Here is a 16,357-nt window from a genome sequence, read left to right as displayed (position 1 = left end):
CCTCTAAAAGGGATACTTGTTCAGCTATGAGATGTTGCTGACTTTAAGACCAAACTGCCACCCAGTTCTCCTGATTCTTACTCAAGTCAGTTGGCTTTCCTTTCTTCTTACCTTCTTATTTTCATAATCTAGTGACCAGGACTCTCACCTCTGGCAAATGCTAATTAACAAGGATCTGTGTTAAAGGAATTGCTAGCTACAAAAACTTGGTGCTTAAATTTAAGCAGTCCTGGATTACTTCCCTTCCATCTAACCCCAAATTTAGAAGCCAAAGACTTTTGTCTTTACCATCTTTGTTCCCACTCCATTCCAGCTATTAATCATGGCTCCTCTGTAAAATGATGGTTAGGGTCCTAATCACTAAGGGCTGTTATACACCCATGGGTTATTTGCTCCTTATAATGCCAGTATCTAGAAGCCTATCCGGAGGAGGCTGATAGAGTAATTACTTTTTCCACATTCATCTGTAGAACCCACCAAACCACCAGCCAGCATCTTTGCCAGAAGTCTGTCTGCTACAGACATTGAGGTTTTCTGGGCCTCCCCCATGGAGAAGAATAGAGGACGGATACAAGGCTATGAGGTAAGTAAGAGATATGTGCATCGGGTCTGGGAACTTCAAGACACATTGTATTGAGAAAAAGACTCAGATCCCCATTTAGAGGAATTTGTTTCAGAGAATAATGGCTTCAAGTAGGCATTAGTTGAAAAATTAACATCCCACTGTGAGAGCACCCTTTTTCTGGTACACTGCAGAAATGTATTTTTCAAAATACATGTGGGTCTAAGAGGGTTGACAAAATGAGCTTTGACTTTTGACACACACAGAATCACTTGGACTCAAGATAAATGTAGGGAATAAGTGAGAAATAGCCAATAATGGTTGTGCCAATTTTCCTTCCCACTATGAAGCTAAGAACAAAAAGAGGGGGCCCTTCCTATTCCGGGTAAGTTCTCAGAGCATACCAAGCCCTTGGCTCCAAAAGTTCCGCATATGAGTTGGTATGAAAAATTAATTCCATCATAAGAATCTGCATTTTTTAAAAAATCAGCTGATGACATTGAAAATATCCCCAAAGATATGATTTCCAAGGTCTTCCCTTTTCTTTTCTCAGGTTAAATACTGGAGACATGATGACAAGGAAGAAAATGCTAGAAAAATACGAACAATTGGAAATCAGACATCAACAAAAATCACCAATTTAAAAAGCAGCGCACTGTATCATTTAGCTGTCAAGGCATATAATACTGCAGGGACAGGCCCATCCAGCGCAACGGTCAATGTGACAACCAGAAAGCCACGTAAGAACATCGTTGCTCAGAAATATTTTAGGGATTCATCAGACATATCCCCAGTTCATTCCCCATCCCCACCTCCCAATGATCATTTGCATACTAATTGGTATCATTATGTGGATTCAAATTTACCTTAGCATTTTAACTGAACCTTTCCGAATACCATGCAAAATTCATTGCTCCAGAGGACAGAAAGATAAATGTTTTTTTCCTCACTGGGAAGGGCTACTTCTTTTAGATATAAATGTTAGGCGACCAACTGAATCTTTTTCCATTTGCAATGCTGTATCTCGTCAGATTTTAGTGACCTTGAAGACACATATTAGTGCAATAGCCCATTAAATTGCCTCCACTCTTGAATTCTAGTAAGGATATATTCCTCAGAATCCATTGAGACTTAATAATCTGTGACTTCGTATATCTTAATTTTTTTATAGCACCAAGTCAACCCCCCGGAAACATCATATGGAATTCATCGGACTCCAAAATCATCCTGAATTGGGATCAAGTGAAGGCCCTAGATAATGAGTCGGAAGTAAAAGGATACAAAGTGGGTAATTTCTTTTTTGCAGAGGCCCCTAATCCTACTGTTAGTGAGAACAGTATCTTCTCAGGAAATCATATGACTATGTTCTCACTTTCCCTGATGTCCCCAGGGTGGCTTGCTCTGAGTTTTATAAATAGTCCATGGCAATAAGGCAGTTGTAGAAAATTGACTAAACTTTGGAGTCAGGCAGAGTGAATCAGAAATGGTTGAAGACCCTGTAGTTGTGTCATCAAAAACTCACGAAGAACCACGTTTGTAACATCTCTCCAGTCAGCTTTGTTTTGTGCTTGTCCTGGTTGTCTTTTTTTTAAAATCAACAATATTATGAATGGTTAATCATTTTTGTTCATGTTCCTATAGTTAGATTTATTTAGAGAAAAAGAAGCAAGGAATTTGTAGAAGATTTATTGGCCTGATCCCAGAGTGCTAGCCTGACTTTAAAGAGCTAGAAAAGAAAATGTGAATAGCCTTGGTGCCACATTTAAAAGCAGTTGGTAATATCTTGTTTCGTTTTACTGGACGTGACATTCGAGGCAGTGCACTGCAGGCCAAACAAAAGCAGTTGGTAGGCTATGCTTTGTGGTATTTTTGCAGAGTGATTTTGAGCATAGCAGAAAGGCATTTTAACTAGTTTTAACTAGTTCAGGAACTAGTTAAAAAGCATGGGACCCTTGGAAAGTTCTTGATAAAACCAAAGCTGGAATTGGGAGTTGACATACTTGGTGGTAGAACCTTGGGTATTAAGATTAGAGAGGGATTCAGGAAAAGACTCCTGTCATGGATTCCTTTTCTTTTATTCACATCGCACAGTGATTTGTATTGTACCAATGGAGAAACATTCCCTAAAAACTAATCCCCAGGCCTTTTACTGGGCCCTTTTCTAAGAGCCCAGAGTCTTCTAGCATATAGCATATAGCATAAAGAGATAGGAGACCCACATATTGGTCCTATAGTTATATTTATAGATTTATACAGTTAGATTTATTTAGAGATTTATTTATTTATTTACTTAGACTCTAAGTAAATCATTTAACCCCTTGGGACTGCATTTTCTCTTTCATTAAGGAGAAATTTTCTCTTTCTATTTTCTATTTCTATATTTCTCTGAACTTCTGTTCAGACATTTCAGTTGGGCCATGAAAAAGGGAGAAAGATAGGTCTCTGGGAGAAAGATAGGTCTCTGGGAAAAAGTATTCCTAGCACAATGAATGGGGTGTGCCAAGGTCCTGAGGTACACACATGCCAGTATGGTACAACAGGAAGCATGAGAGACTATGGTGAATTAGAGACTTTCTCATTGTCCAGAAGGAGCTGTGGCTTTTGAGCTCTTGCATATTGTTGCCAAACAGTGTGGCTATATCTTCCAGTTTCTTGGTAGAACCCAACATTTTTTCGTGTTTTTGGATAGTTTTAAATATTGACATCTAACTCAAAATAAAATAAGCACTCCAAGAGCCAAACAGTTAAAATATGCAGGCCAGATGTGACCCATGGACCATCAGTTTTCTGCCTCTAACCTGCTTGTTTTGCATTCATGAAGACAGAGACCAGAGAGGGGAAACAATTTTCCCACATAGATGGTGGCCAAACTAGACTGAGTTAAGAATATAGGCTATTGACCCAGACTACCTGGGTTTGAATGCTAAATCTACCCTTTACCATTCATAGGACCCTGGGCAAATTGCACAATAGCTTCAGGTCTCAGTGTCCTCATCTTTGAAATCAGAATTAGAGTGCCTACCTCAATAGGTAATGGTGTTGGTCTTAGAACATACAGTGTTCATTGGTCCCATTGAAGATGTCAGGCAGTTTCCTCCAAAGCCACAATGCAGGCGTCCCATAATATGGTAGCAGGTGGTGACAAAGTTCTCATTGCTTGTGAGGAGGACATCTCCAGGCACCGAGTGTATGACTGTGTCAGTGAAGTGGAGAGGTTGGTTCCCTGCCAGGTTCCATACATAGTGTTTTGGATCAAAGCACAGGCCAAAATAATACAGTTAGGGGCTCTTTCTTCCTGGTGTAGTGATCTTGAAAGCCAGATCCCTGGTATGTATGGTTGTAGCCAAAGAATGGGAACAGCCATAGAACATAAAAACCCCTAAATGTTGTTTGTTGTAGTATACAAGGACATCCAATGAAGGACAAGGAGCAGGGAAAATGCAGTTTGAGGGAAAGTAGCTAAGAGTCCTATTGTTAACCTTGATTATGGGAGTGTCTCAGTGATTTCAAAATATCCAGGGACCACAGTGGCAAGAACAGAAGCACAGAACTGTGCACTAAGTGCCATCCCCAAAGGGTCACTCAAGTCCAAGGAAATCACACCTTTGGGAGGCGGTGACTTCACTTTTTTGGGGACTGATGGTCTGGACACTTCACATATTGATCTACATCTGGTGAGGAAATCAGAGGTCCAACAGCTCCATTTTAGCCACTCTTCCAATTTCCAAGGCAAAACTTGTCATCTTTGATAACTTAGGACAAATCTCCACTTTGATGTTTCACCCAGACATTGAAAAATGGACTACAACTGAAATAATCTCAGTTGAATGTGATAAGAACAAAAATTAAACTTCTCTTACTTTTCATCAAGATAAAGAACATACAGTATTCAAACACAAAGTAGGCATTGAATTGTGTTTGCTACTGTTAACTCCCATGAACCTGCATTACTCCCATAAACCTGCGCCCCCCACCCCAGCCCGTCTTCTGCCCTGGATTATATGAAATGCAAGCACAGCCTTCAAATAGGTCAGCTGAACCGAGTGTTTGGTGTAACTAAAGGTTTTACAGGCTTTTATTTAGGTTCCAATGCAAGTCCCTAATAATACAAGACTGATAAGCCCTGCTGATAACGGAGCTGTTTTCTCCTGGAAGTGTTTCTCCTGGATTTCTATTTGAAACTGGTTGAATTCTGTGTGCTCTGGCAAGGACCAGAGGTAAATCAAAGAAGCAATTTATTCCTCAAAGCCAGATGTGCCCTCGCATCCCATCAGCCAGCCCACATTCCTGAAGGGCCGTGATGAGATGCTTTGACACTCCCGAATGTGCCTGAGGATTTATTTGAGCCTGATCATGAGCGAGGGGATGCCGAGTTGGATGCAACTGATGCTCCAGAGGGGAAAGGGGCGCTTATGAATCTTTCCACCTTAAGGAAATTGTGTTTTCCACCTTGTATTAGAGAGATATAAATTAAGGTGATGAAATGCCAGGGAACAAATGGGATCTATACCATTTTAGGGAATTTTTTTAATTTAATGTGTGTTTGGTTTTTATTGCAATAGTGGAGTGGGTCTTAAGTCTCTAACTTCAGCAGATCAGAATTTTGAAATGTGGACCAATCTTACCCGTCTCAAAGTGCCATTGGTGGACCTGAGGCCTTGGCATTATCTGAGAACTCGTTAGAAATGGAGATTTTTAAGGTACAACCTCAGAACTACTAAGTTGGAAACTCTGAGCTGGGGTCCAGTGATCTGTGTTTGAATGAACCCTCCAGGCGATTTTGATCCACATTCAGGTCAAATCCCTGGCTTAATCCAGAGTTTATAGCCACAGTAACATCACATCAAACTCTCTCTCTCTCTATCTCTCTTTGTTTTTCCCCCCCAAACCACACCTCAATCTCACCCCTGTGGAGTCTAACTCTGGAGTGCGGCTCCAGTGGGCTTTCTGAGCCTCCTCACTTCGGCCAGTCTGAGCTGGGTACCTCTCAGCCTCCGGACTGTCCTCTGCATTGCAGGATGGCCTGCAGCATCCCTGACCCCCACCTGGTAAACAGTACTGCCTCCTGTGACAACCAAAACTAGTCCACAGACACTGTCAAATGCCTCCTGGGGGAGAGGAGCGAAATAGTACCCCCCCCACCCGGCCCGTTGCGAAGCTAGAGCGACAGTATTTTTAACACGTTCCCCAAGGGCTTCTGCCGCATAGTCAGGACGGAGAACACTGACCGCCTACCCCTCTGTTTCTCACTATGAGGAGAAACTGGAGGTTTTGGAGGACCATAATTTAAGAGTTGGGGCTCAGGAGCTCTCACCTTGCCACGTACCTGCTCTTTGTCCTCATCCAGCCTCTGTTTTCTCATCTGTGGCGAGGAATACTAATGCCTGTGTTGTCTGATTGTTGTGACGGTTAAACACGGTGGTGTCGATAAGGCACTTAGGTTACAGTCAACATCAGAAAGTATTTGCAGGACAATCATCATCCCTGTTGTTATATCCAAAAAGGCAGATGTGCTTGACCAGGCTTTTAGGTTTTGTTTCTGTTGGTGGCAGTCGGGGTAGGCAATTCCAGGCAGGGGGATGTGTTTTCAGGAGACCTAGCGGGGAACCTCATCAAATGAGCCACCAACCCAGACTCCCATGCAGGGGAGGCCAAGAAGGGAAACATGAGTGGGACTGTTGAAGACACACTTCTGGAGTGACAGTGATGGCCATAGAATATTCCCTATTTTCCACAAAGCTCAGAAGGAGTTCCGGGGCTGGGGGAAAAGGGGTTACTGCCCTTGCCTTTTGGAGGCTGAAATGGGCTCTCTCCAGAGGTTTCATGATAATAATAATGTATGATGCCTGCTTTGCGCTTCTCACCTTTGCCAAGTATGTTTATTTCGCGTTCCCTTTAAGCATCATAAACACTGTATGTCTTACATGCTTCCTTTGATCCAGTCCTTCACTAATATGCAGTCCTCATGCAATCTTGAAAACAGCCCAGCGAGGTGGGCTCGTTGTTTGAAGCTCAGATTATAAAGAGGACTATAGTCCCACAGTGGCCAAGTTGCTTCCGAGGCTAAAGCCTGTCACATGTGACTGAGCTCTGTGCAGCCTCCAAGAGGAAGTCGTTTTCCAGGTGTGTTACCTGAGCCTTCCAGAGGTTCTGTGTGGCCACATGGTGCATTGGTTGACAGATGCTGCCTCTGTCCGCATGCTGCGTGTCCTGTACACTCGTTCCATATAATGAAACTGTGGCTGCAGACATGCCCCTTACTATAAATGAGGCTCCCAGGGGTGTGTGGGCAGCCTGACCGCCTCAGTGTGCCCACATTTCGCTGGTGCCCAGAGGGGAGAACAATGGATGTTCCATCTTTGGGGCCTTTGTGAGGACAGCAGGTGACACCTGTTCTTTCTGTATTGGCAGGTCTTGTACAGATGGAACAGACAAAGCAGCACATCTGTCATTGAAACAAATAAAACATCAGTGGAGCTTTCTTTGCCTTTTGATGAAGATTACATAATAGAAATTAAGCCATTCAGTGATGGAGGAGACGGCAGCAGCAGTGAACAAATTCGAATTCCAAAGATATCAAGTAAGAGTGTCTTTTTCCTCCCCTCCCCCTGCCTGCTGGCTCTCCTCTGTCTTCCCAGGGAGTTCAGCCCACAAAGAAAGGCTTCTGTAACAATGGTCAGTCCTGTCCCCTTTCATCAGACAACTGATGTTTGCTGATCACAAGTGGTTTCATAAAAAAGACAATTTGACTAGTTTTGACTGATTTAATCAGTTGCCAATCAAAAATCAGATTAAAGCAGCCTCAAATCCGTAAGACTGGTTTCCCCATGTGGACATGTGTGCATCTATAACAACTATAAAACTATCGCTCAGAAAGTTAAAAGCATGAATTAGGAGAAAAAGCAAAGGATTTTTAAAAATGTTGAGGTAATTTGTCTTTAGCAAAACAGTGTAAGTCAGGGTCTGTGGCTGAAAATATTTGGAACTTGACATTATTAATTTTGAATGTGTGTATGTAACATGTACCTAAATACACATGTCTATATATAGTCAAGATTATCTTTAGTAACAAAGGCAGAATAGTGTGAGAATATTCTTTTTTGAGCAAACATAGTCAATCCTGTATTATATATATATATATATAATAGTCAATCCTGTATTATATATATATATATATATATATATTATATATATATATATATATATATATATATATACACATACACACACACACACACACACATGTTTGCATATATCTCAGTAGAATATTATTTTTTATTATGTGGCTTCATTTATTATTAAAAAAAAAAACAAATAGAAAAGGCAAATCCATAGAGACAGAGATCAGATTAGTGACTTATAGTGGCTGGCCAGTGGTATGAATTGCAGTGTAATGGGTTCTGCGTTTCCATTTGGGGTGATGGAAAAGTTCTGGAGCTAGGGGTCTCAATCTCACAACCCTGAGATCATGATCTGAGCCTAAATCAAGAGCCAGTTGCTTAACTGACTGAGCCTCTCAGGCGTCCCAGCACTTACATCTTTAAAAAAAAAAAAAAAAAAACTGGGCAGAATTGAATTGTATACTTCACTAAGGCAAGGGCTCTAAATTCTGCTGAAAGGAACTAGAGATGTGGAACCAGAGATGTGGAAGTAATCACCAAGCCACAGAAACACAAGACTGGGGTTTGTTTGAGGGTTAATTTATCTCACTCTGTTAAAAGAAAATCTAACTTAATACTTTCTTATCATTGTAAGGATTATTTGGGGGTTTTTTTAGATTGGTTATTCTTGGTTTAATTCATTCTAAAAACAAATCTTAAGCAATTATATTGGTATAATTAATTGATTTTAGATGATAAGCTTAAAACTGTGGAAAAAAAAACAAGTTCTGTCCTTCAAAACATTGTCTACTTTGTTGGTCAAAGATCTTATACTCGTAGAGAAACCTCAAACAACAGTTGGTAATCTGTTACTATGAAAAATGTAAGACCTACAAGAAAGGGTTTTATTTGAAAGGCTTGAGATTATTTTGTTGGGAAAAAAGAATATATTCAGGCAGACATGGGTTTGAATCCCAGTTGAGCTATTTACTAACTGGTTGATCTCAGACAAGTATCTTACTCCTCTGGGCTCTCATTTCCTCATCTGTTAAATAACATAAAAACAATACCAGATTTGCTTACAGTTTGTGTAAGAATCAAGTGTCCCATGGCTCTATGCCCAGTGCAAAGATAGAGTTAAAAAGGGAACAGCCATTTTTATTTTGCTGCATCATTGATATAACATTTATTAGTAATGTTATTAGTACTATTGACGTTTCTTCTCAAGTTAGATATAGAATCCTCATTTTGTAAATGTATCAGCAGACCTCAAGAGATGTGAAATAACTTACTCTTAGGTTCCTGGCTAGGGAGTCAGAGAACTAATATTAAAAAGTCATTAGGAGGGGTGCTTGAGTGGTTCAGTTGGTTAATCATCTGCCTTCAGTTCAGGTCATGACCCCACCTTCCTGGAATGAGTTCCGCATCAGGCTCCTTGCTCAGCAGAGATCCTGCTTCTCCCTCTGCCTGCCCTTCTCTCTGCTTGGGCTCTCTCTCATTCTCTCTCTGACAAATAAATAAAATCTTAAAAAAAAAAAAGTCATTCGGAAATTGTTATTTCTGGTAGGATCTGGCCAGTTCTGCTGCTGCCTAAAACCCTGTGGCCTTGTTTTCCTCTGTAGCCAGGGTGAAGCAACAGTGAGTGAATTTATTCTCTCTTTTCAGATGCCTATGCAAGAGGAGCTGGACCTTCCACGTCAAATGCATGTACGCTGTCAGCCATCAGCACAATCATGATCTCCCTCACAGCTAGGTCCAGTTTATGACAAAAGTTATCTAAAGGACTTGCCGTTGATAATATAAGCAACATTTAGCTAGTTGTTTTGAAGACACCCAGTACTAAGTAATATTGTTGTTCAAGTACATCTTATTACTGGAAAAAAATGTTTTTTGCTTCTTTAGGAATGGCATTATACAGTACTTCCTCAAAGCAAATCTAGCTTTGTCTGAAGTTTCTTTGGAAACTCTGCAATGCACTGAAGACATCTGTAATATGATGTTACCAAAGCAGTTTACATATGTCCTTATATGCATATTTTTTATTATATATTTAGTGTTTTATAGAATTTTTTAAAGTTAACATGAAATGTAGATATTGATTTTTTTCCTCTGCTGTAAAATGCTATGGGCAACACAATCATACAATTATTATTTGAGAATATTTCCTTTAGAGGAAGAGTTTGAAACTCACCTTGGTAAATAAATTACAAATTACTTGTACAGTTTTACAAGGATTCAGTGGCAGAAGAGCTGAAGATTTGGTCTGTAATCAAGGCTACTGTATGTAAATGACTCTTTGGATGGTTAATACATTGAATCAAGTCCTTTCGACATGTACAATATATTTTCCCAGCCTGTTGTGAATTTTGTTGTTCAACGCAACTCGAGATGGTTTCAGGAATGGCTGTAAATTCAAAACCTAAACTAACTTGTGCAATATTCCCATCCCTGAATTTAGCATTGTACAGTAAGACTTTCTTTTCACTCAACTAAGTTAGCATTGTCTTTGTAGTAGCATTATCTTAGACATTAAATTTGAAGTTACATATGCAGTAGTAACATAGGCCAAAAGTGACTGTAGTCAACCAAGTCTTTCAGAGGATAAAAGATAATTTTACTATCTTTAAATGTATCTGTCTTGAATGTACATTTTTTAAAAAGGTAATTCTCTGTTGATGGAGTCATAATTTCTTTATATATGTGTATGTCTTTAATAATAAGAGTCCTTCTTTTGAATCAAAATCATATATGGAATTTGGCAAATTTCTCCTATTTCAGCAAATAGTCACCACAAAGAATATTTTCATGACATGATAAAAGATCTTTAGTATAACCGTATGTTATCTTGATGATTATCCTGTTTTGCTGTAGGTAGCTTAGTTGCTTTGTAAGCTTTACCTTCTAAGTCTTAAAATCACACATTGGAAAATGACAATATCAGAAAAAAAACATATTCTTTTGAAAAGAACTATTTGTTATAATGGGGGAGGTTTTGTAAGCTGACACTTGTGGAGCAGTGCATATAAAAGGCAATGAAATTTTCTATAAAAATTTTCACATGTAAACACTCTGCCACCTTTTCTTCTTTCTCAGAGAGCTCAAATTTGCCTGTAATTTGTCATTTTTGCTTAAAAATAATATAAGTTAACTTTTCAACCTTCTAGCTATATTTATCCAATAAAGTCATAATCAGGATTCCACTTGTGTAAAAACTAGGGCGGTAACCAGAAAAAATATTGTCAGTATTTCAAGCTGTGTTCCTCTCTTAGTTTGATATGGTTACTTCTATGTTAAAATAAAACAGAACTTAAATTCACACTCACAAAAAAATCAACAAAACAATAAAATGAATGAAAAAAAAATGACACCACAGGTAGTTCCCAACCCCAGTGTAAATGATATTTACCAGTGATCTAGCATATGTAATCTTTTTTTTAAAGGTATTGTTAATAAATATTCTGTCATTTATAAAGATACTTGTCTTTTGGGAGCATTTTTCCTGCCTGCCTGTCAGGGAATTTGTTAGCTCACCCTTGTCCTTGTTATAATTTGAGATGATAGAGGGACTCAAAAGTCTCTGACCATGATCCAAAGCTAGATGACCCAGAGCTATTCCTTTGCAATTGACAGCCCTGAAGACACCATTTCAAATCCTCTTTGGAAGCACAGAGGGTCAAAATCCACAAATAAATATCCTGAAGCTCAAACTTTAATAGTTCCTCTTGATTAGCTAAGTCTTTTGTATGTTTAACTTAGGGATATCTGTTGTTTTAAGGTATCCCCCACCGGATTGCTAGAAGGATAAAATCTAAACTTGATCATTTAAGACCCTTCTTGATCTAATAATGTAAATTTGTATCCAGCCACACTGAGCCCTCACTGGCCCCTAAACACTGCTTGCTTTTGGTCTCACCTCTGTGCCTTTTGATCATACAGCTAACCCTTCCTGACATGCCCTCCCTGCTCTTCTTTCTCACCCAGTTCCCTACTATCCTAGGGTAGCTCCAGCCCCAGCTGTCTGTGAAGTCTTCCCACACATCAGTCCTTCCTCTGAATTAGCCACAAGCCCTGTCAATACCACTCACTTAGTAATTAATCAGGTACTACTTTTGGAAATCTCTTGTACTGTTATCTTGCATTTTAACGTAACTCTTGTATTGTTACTTAATTTTCCTTGTACGTATGCCTTGTCTTCCCAACTAGATTGTAAGCTCCTTGAGGGCAGGGACTTTGGTCTTATCTTCCATGTACTCTCCATAGTGCCTAGCACAGTGCCTTGCAATAAATAATCATTGATTAATTAATTCATTGAAGGGGTCTTTGACGTAGCATTTTGCATCAGTTGCCTGCCTGTGTGCCACAGTGACCCAACCAGAGAAAACTGTGTCACTGCTTTTGTTAGGTGGTGGAAAGCATTAGAAGGCCTGGCTTCAAACTTTATGCTTTGAAAAAGTCCTTTGTATCTCTCTGCTTCATCATCTGATAAATGAGGACCTGGATTAGCAGAGTCGAACTGAGCTGAAGGTATTTTTAGAAAGGGCATGGTAGGCACCTTCACTCACACCTGTCTGATTTTTTGGCTTCCAAGGTGGTTGCAGTTGGAATCACTGGTTGCAAGCAACAGAAAACAAAATTGAGTTAAATTGAGCAAACAAAAAGGAATGACACAGATTAGGTCACACGAGCTAAGGAAATGCTGAATGGCCAAGCGTTGGTGAGAATAAGAACCAGGCTACTCTAAGAATCCAGACTTCAGGAACTTTGGAAACTCTATTCCAAGTGCTCTTCTAGAAATTAATTGGCTTTTGTTTGTTATTTTGATGCTAATCTGCTCCCTATCCTTGATCACGCCAAACCTGCACTCATAGCTTGTTAAGGAAAAACTGAGATGATGTTTCCATGAGATGGGATAATAAATGCTAGGAAGATCTAAGCAGCACACTTTGTATGCTTAGCTATCCCAGGGGACACCATGGGCCCTGGGCCCTGGGCCCTGGTCCCAAATACTGCACTCACTGGAATATGTTCCTACCTGGGACAGTGACTCTGAATCAGGAGCACTAGGAAGGGGCCTATGTGCTTTGGTCATTTAACTCTTTCAGCTGCTTACCCTTACCTTCTTTGTGTGTGTGTAATCCACCTGATCCATCTGTGATCTAACTGTTTAAAAGGAAATTCTATTTTGCCAGATAACTGGATTCTCTCAGTGTTCCTGCAGAGCACATAAACCCTGTGTACAAAACAGCATCTTTGCATGGAGGTAGAAGACATGAATGATAAATTTCATTTCTCAGGTGAGCTCAGAATTCTTCCAGCCTGTGAGATTGGAGCTGCCATAAGCTTTTTATCTGAAGATAAAACTACTGAGTTATTCCTACCATCAGATTTTTGGTTATTTATATCCAGAAAGCAATGTTCCATGCTGATTAACCTTTTCCCAGTCTCTCCTACCACCCTTACCTTTCTGCAAAGTGTGCTCAAAGAACATTGAATGTTGAGTGATGGATCATAAAAAGTACATAAATAGCACATAATTAGCCAACTAAAATGACGTGTAAATTTTAAGATAATTTGATGTAATCACCATCAGGTGATTTCTATATGCTGCATTGGATTATCCATGCCTCTGTTCTCCTCCATTAACACAGATAATCAAGAATTGACTGTATTTTCCTGTTGTAAACAATTAAAACAATTCTCTGGCCAACCACAGTGAAGAGCAAGCCTTTTACAATGAAAGACATGTAGTCCATTTCTAGGCACATCCAAAATTACTCCATCAAAAATGGAAGATACTGGACCTTACACAGGCCACTTAGTACAGTGGATTCTGGAATCTGACCACCTGGAATGCATTCTGGCCATTGGTACTTATTATATAGGATTAAGTTTATAAAGTTCTAAATGCACAGCTCTCTAAACATTAGCCACAATTTTATAGATCACTTACTGTTCTTCTTCTCCAGCGACTGAGATAGTCACAGAAACCAAAGAATGTCGATGCTTCCCATAGCCAAAATGAGTTGAACTCAACACATAGGTCCATTATCCCCTTTTATGCAAATATTTTCATGTCTTTATATAAATATGTATTTATTTAAATAACAAAGTTAATAAAATAAAAATATTTAATAATATTAATACTTATGAAAGGAGTTAGGCAGTAGGGTCCTCACTCAGATGTCAGCTTTTCCACAAAGTCTTCAGTTTCTCCATCTCATTTGTGTGACTTCCAGGGCACCTCATCAGTACCCACACATGTCTATCATCCCATTATCTATTATTTATTTATTTGAGGGAGAGAGCACGCCCGAGCAAGGGAGCACAGGCAGGGAGAGCAGCAGTGGGAGAGGGAGAAGCAGACTTCCCACTGCGCTGGGAGCCCAATGCCAGGCTCTATCCCAGGACCTTGAGATCAAGACCAGAGCTGAAGGCAGCCGTTTAATCAACCGGGCCCCACAGGCACTGGGATTTAAATCACTGTGTTCATGTCTTCTTCCCAGTACACAGAGAGCATCTTAAGGTTAGAATCTGCTTGTGATTCTTAACTGTACTTCTCAAGCACCAGGCCTATATCCCTCCCCCCATTGCTGACACGAACAAAGCTAGAAGGAGAAGAGTGTTGGCACCACATGGCGTGATTTGCTCAGCCCTTGCCCTCCTGGCAGGGTGTGATTACAACACGCCAGTCCAAGAGGAAGCCTTTTCCCCTCATGCTGTGACCCATGCAGTTTAAATGTTCCAATCCCTCGACTCAAGTGTAAATTGCAATTCTCAAGAGAGCTCACAGTTTAAACAAACTCATCCTCTGTCCTTTATCACCAACAGTTATGGTCAGTTGTAGATTAGCAGGGCTCTAGTAATAAAGACCACACCGAGAGATCGTATTTTTTAAAAAAAAAAGATCAACCATATAAGAGATCTGAAGGTCTGGAGTCTATAAGGCTGGGATATCTTACTGTGAGAGTGCCAGTAGCTCTACCCGGGCCTTTTGCTACATATCCTCACCACTTGTTACGAACAGCACAAACTCTACCGGGAGATACATACGTCTTGGGATTTTAACAAACAAAGAGTAATAGCTTAATTTGTTTTTATAGTTTTCAAAGTGCTCTTCACACTAAGAGGAGGGAGACACCAGTTTATTCTTTTTTCATTTAGGAAACGGAGGTAAGGAGGTGGTACTACAACAGTTTGTACTACTTTGTTGCTACAAAGTAACACAGATGATTAGAAAGTCAGGATTGGAATTTAGAACTCCTAATTCAGTAAATTTCAACCTCCAGAAATAACTCTTACCTAAAAGAAAGAACAAGAGGGAATAAGGAGATAGTGTCTTCAGTGCACCTGGAAAGCAATCAGGACACCAAGTGGGCGAGAGGAGAATGGTGAGGTCCAAGCAGAGCACATCAGAGGGGGAGATGAAGGAGTGAAGGAGTTGTGGAAGACGAGCAGATTCAGGGCATAGCCATGTAGAGGAGCAGGTCCCTGACGGGGTTCTAGTGGGTCATTAAGGAAGGGACTAGTGGCCACCCCCTGCACCAGGTACAGTTCTAGCCCAGGGCAATGCTGTGGCAGAGAGACCCCATGAGGGTCACAGAATGAGGGAGATGGAAACACCCCACAAGGCCAGTGTGAAGTCACCTTCCTTGGAGTCCCACGGTGTGTGTGTGGGGTGGGGGGGTGAGACCAAGGGACCAGTACTGGCACTTTGCCACAATATGGAAAAATGTGATGAGAATACTAGCTGACATCGATCACACTTCTGGTATGTGTCTATCTCTATGCAAGTGAACCTACTATGGAGTCACTATTCATTATTCATATTTGACACGTGGGGAGCCAACACCAAGAAGTATAGTGGTATGACCCAGGTCACAAAGCTGATAAGAGAAACCAGTAATTGAGGTGCTGGTAGATTGACTCCAGTCAAGTCCAGTCCAAAATATTAGATAGATAGCTAGGTAGGTAGGTAGGAACATAGACAGAATGATATTTGTTGCCATACAGCAAGAAGAAGAAATAAGGTGGTGAGCTTCCCAGGAAGTTGTATATGAGTTGTTAAAAAGTGACCAGGGGTTTAAGTAAGCCAAGACCCCAGGTATAGGAATCTTGCAGGGAAACCTCATATAGCTCAGGTGTGGTGATTTCTCTGCTCCAAAGCAGCCCTGCTTGGCTATTATTTTTTTACTGCAAATGGTGCTTTTTGCTTGTTTGTTGTACTGGACCTCAAGCATTCTCAGAGCTATTTTTCAAATGGGCTATCCTGCAAGATCCAAGTTGCCAAATAAAATGCCAGATAAAAAGTTAAACTTGGTTTCAGATTTTTAAAAAAATCAGTAATTTTATAGTATATATCCCATGCAAAAAAATTATCTGAAATCCAAATTTAACTGGGCTTCATATATTTTTATTTGCTAAGTCTGGCAACCTCATGCAGGGAGGATTCATCCTCACTAACGTATTTCATTTCTAATGCAAAATTCCAGGATCTTGCTGATGTGTTATCACATGTCCAAAGGGCCATGATTCTGAAGTGTTGAGGCGGATTCCAGAAATGTTTTGAAGGGTTATAAAAATGGTCTTGTTGCCCAGAACATAACTATAACAGAAATAGTTGGAAAAAAATTACGAGGTTGAGTAACATTTATCACTTTTCAGAACCAAATATCTGAGACCAAATAACTGAGAGGTT

General features: G+C 40.2%; 1 protein-coding gene across 11 annotated transcripts in view; it reads left to right on the top strand.

Moving 5' to 3' along the window:
* Positions 1-11,968, top strand: part of CNTN4 (contactin 4) — a 930,864-nt gene extending 918,896 nt beyond the window's left edge. For all 11 annotated transcript variants that reach the window (XM_082711571.1, XM_082711575.1, XM_082711573.1 and 8 more), the window contains 5 exons: positions 471-583; positions 1,116-1,302; positions 1,734-1,846; positions 6,974-7,142; positions 9,328-11,968. In XM_082711571.1, the coding sequence (XP_082567697.1) occupies positions 471-583; positions 1,116-1,302; positions 1,734-1,846; positions 6,974-7,142; positions 9,328-9,428 (683 nt within the window). In that variant the 3' untranslated portion in view covers positions 9,429-11,968. The remainder of the gene's footprint in view (positions 1-470; positions 584-1,115; positions 1,303-1,733; positions 1,847-6,973; positions 7,143-9,327) is intronic.
* The last annotated feature ends 4,389 nt before the right edge of the window (positions 11,969-16,357 follow it).

This window comes from Mustela nivalis, assembly GCF_964662115.1.
Source record: "Mustela nivalis genome assembly, chromosome: 1".
In the NCBI taxonomy this organism is placed as follows: domain Eukaryota; kingdom Metazoa; phylum Chordata; class Mammalia; order Carnivora; family Mustelidae; genus Mustela; species Mustela nivalis.
Note: the sequence above shows the minus strand (reverse complement) of the source record. Positions and strands in the feature narration are given on the sequence as shown.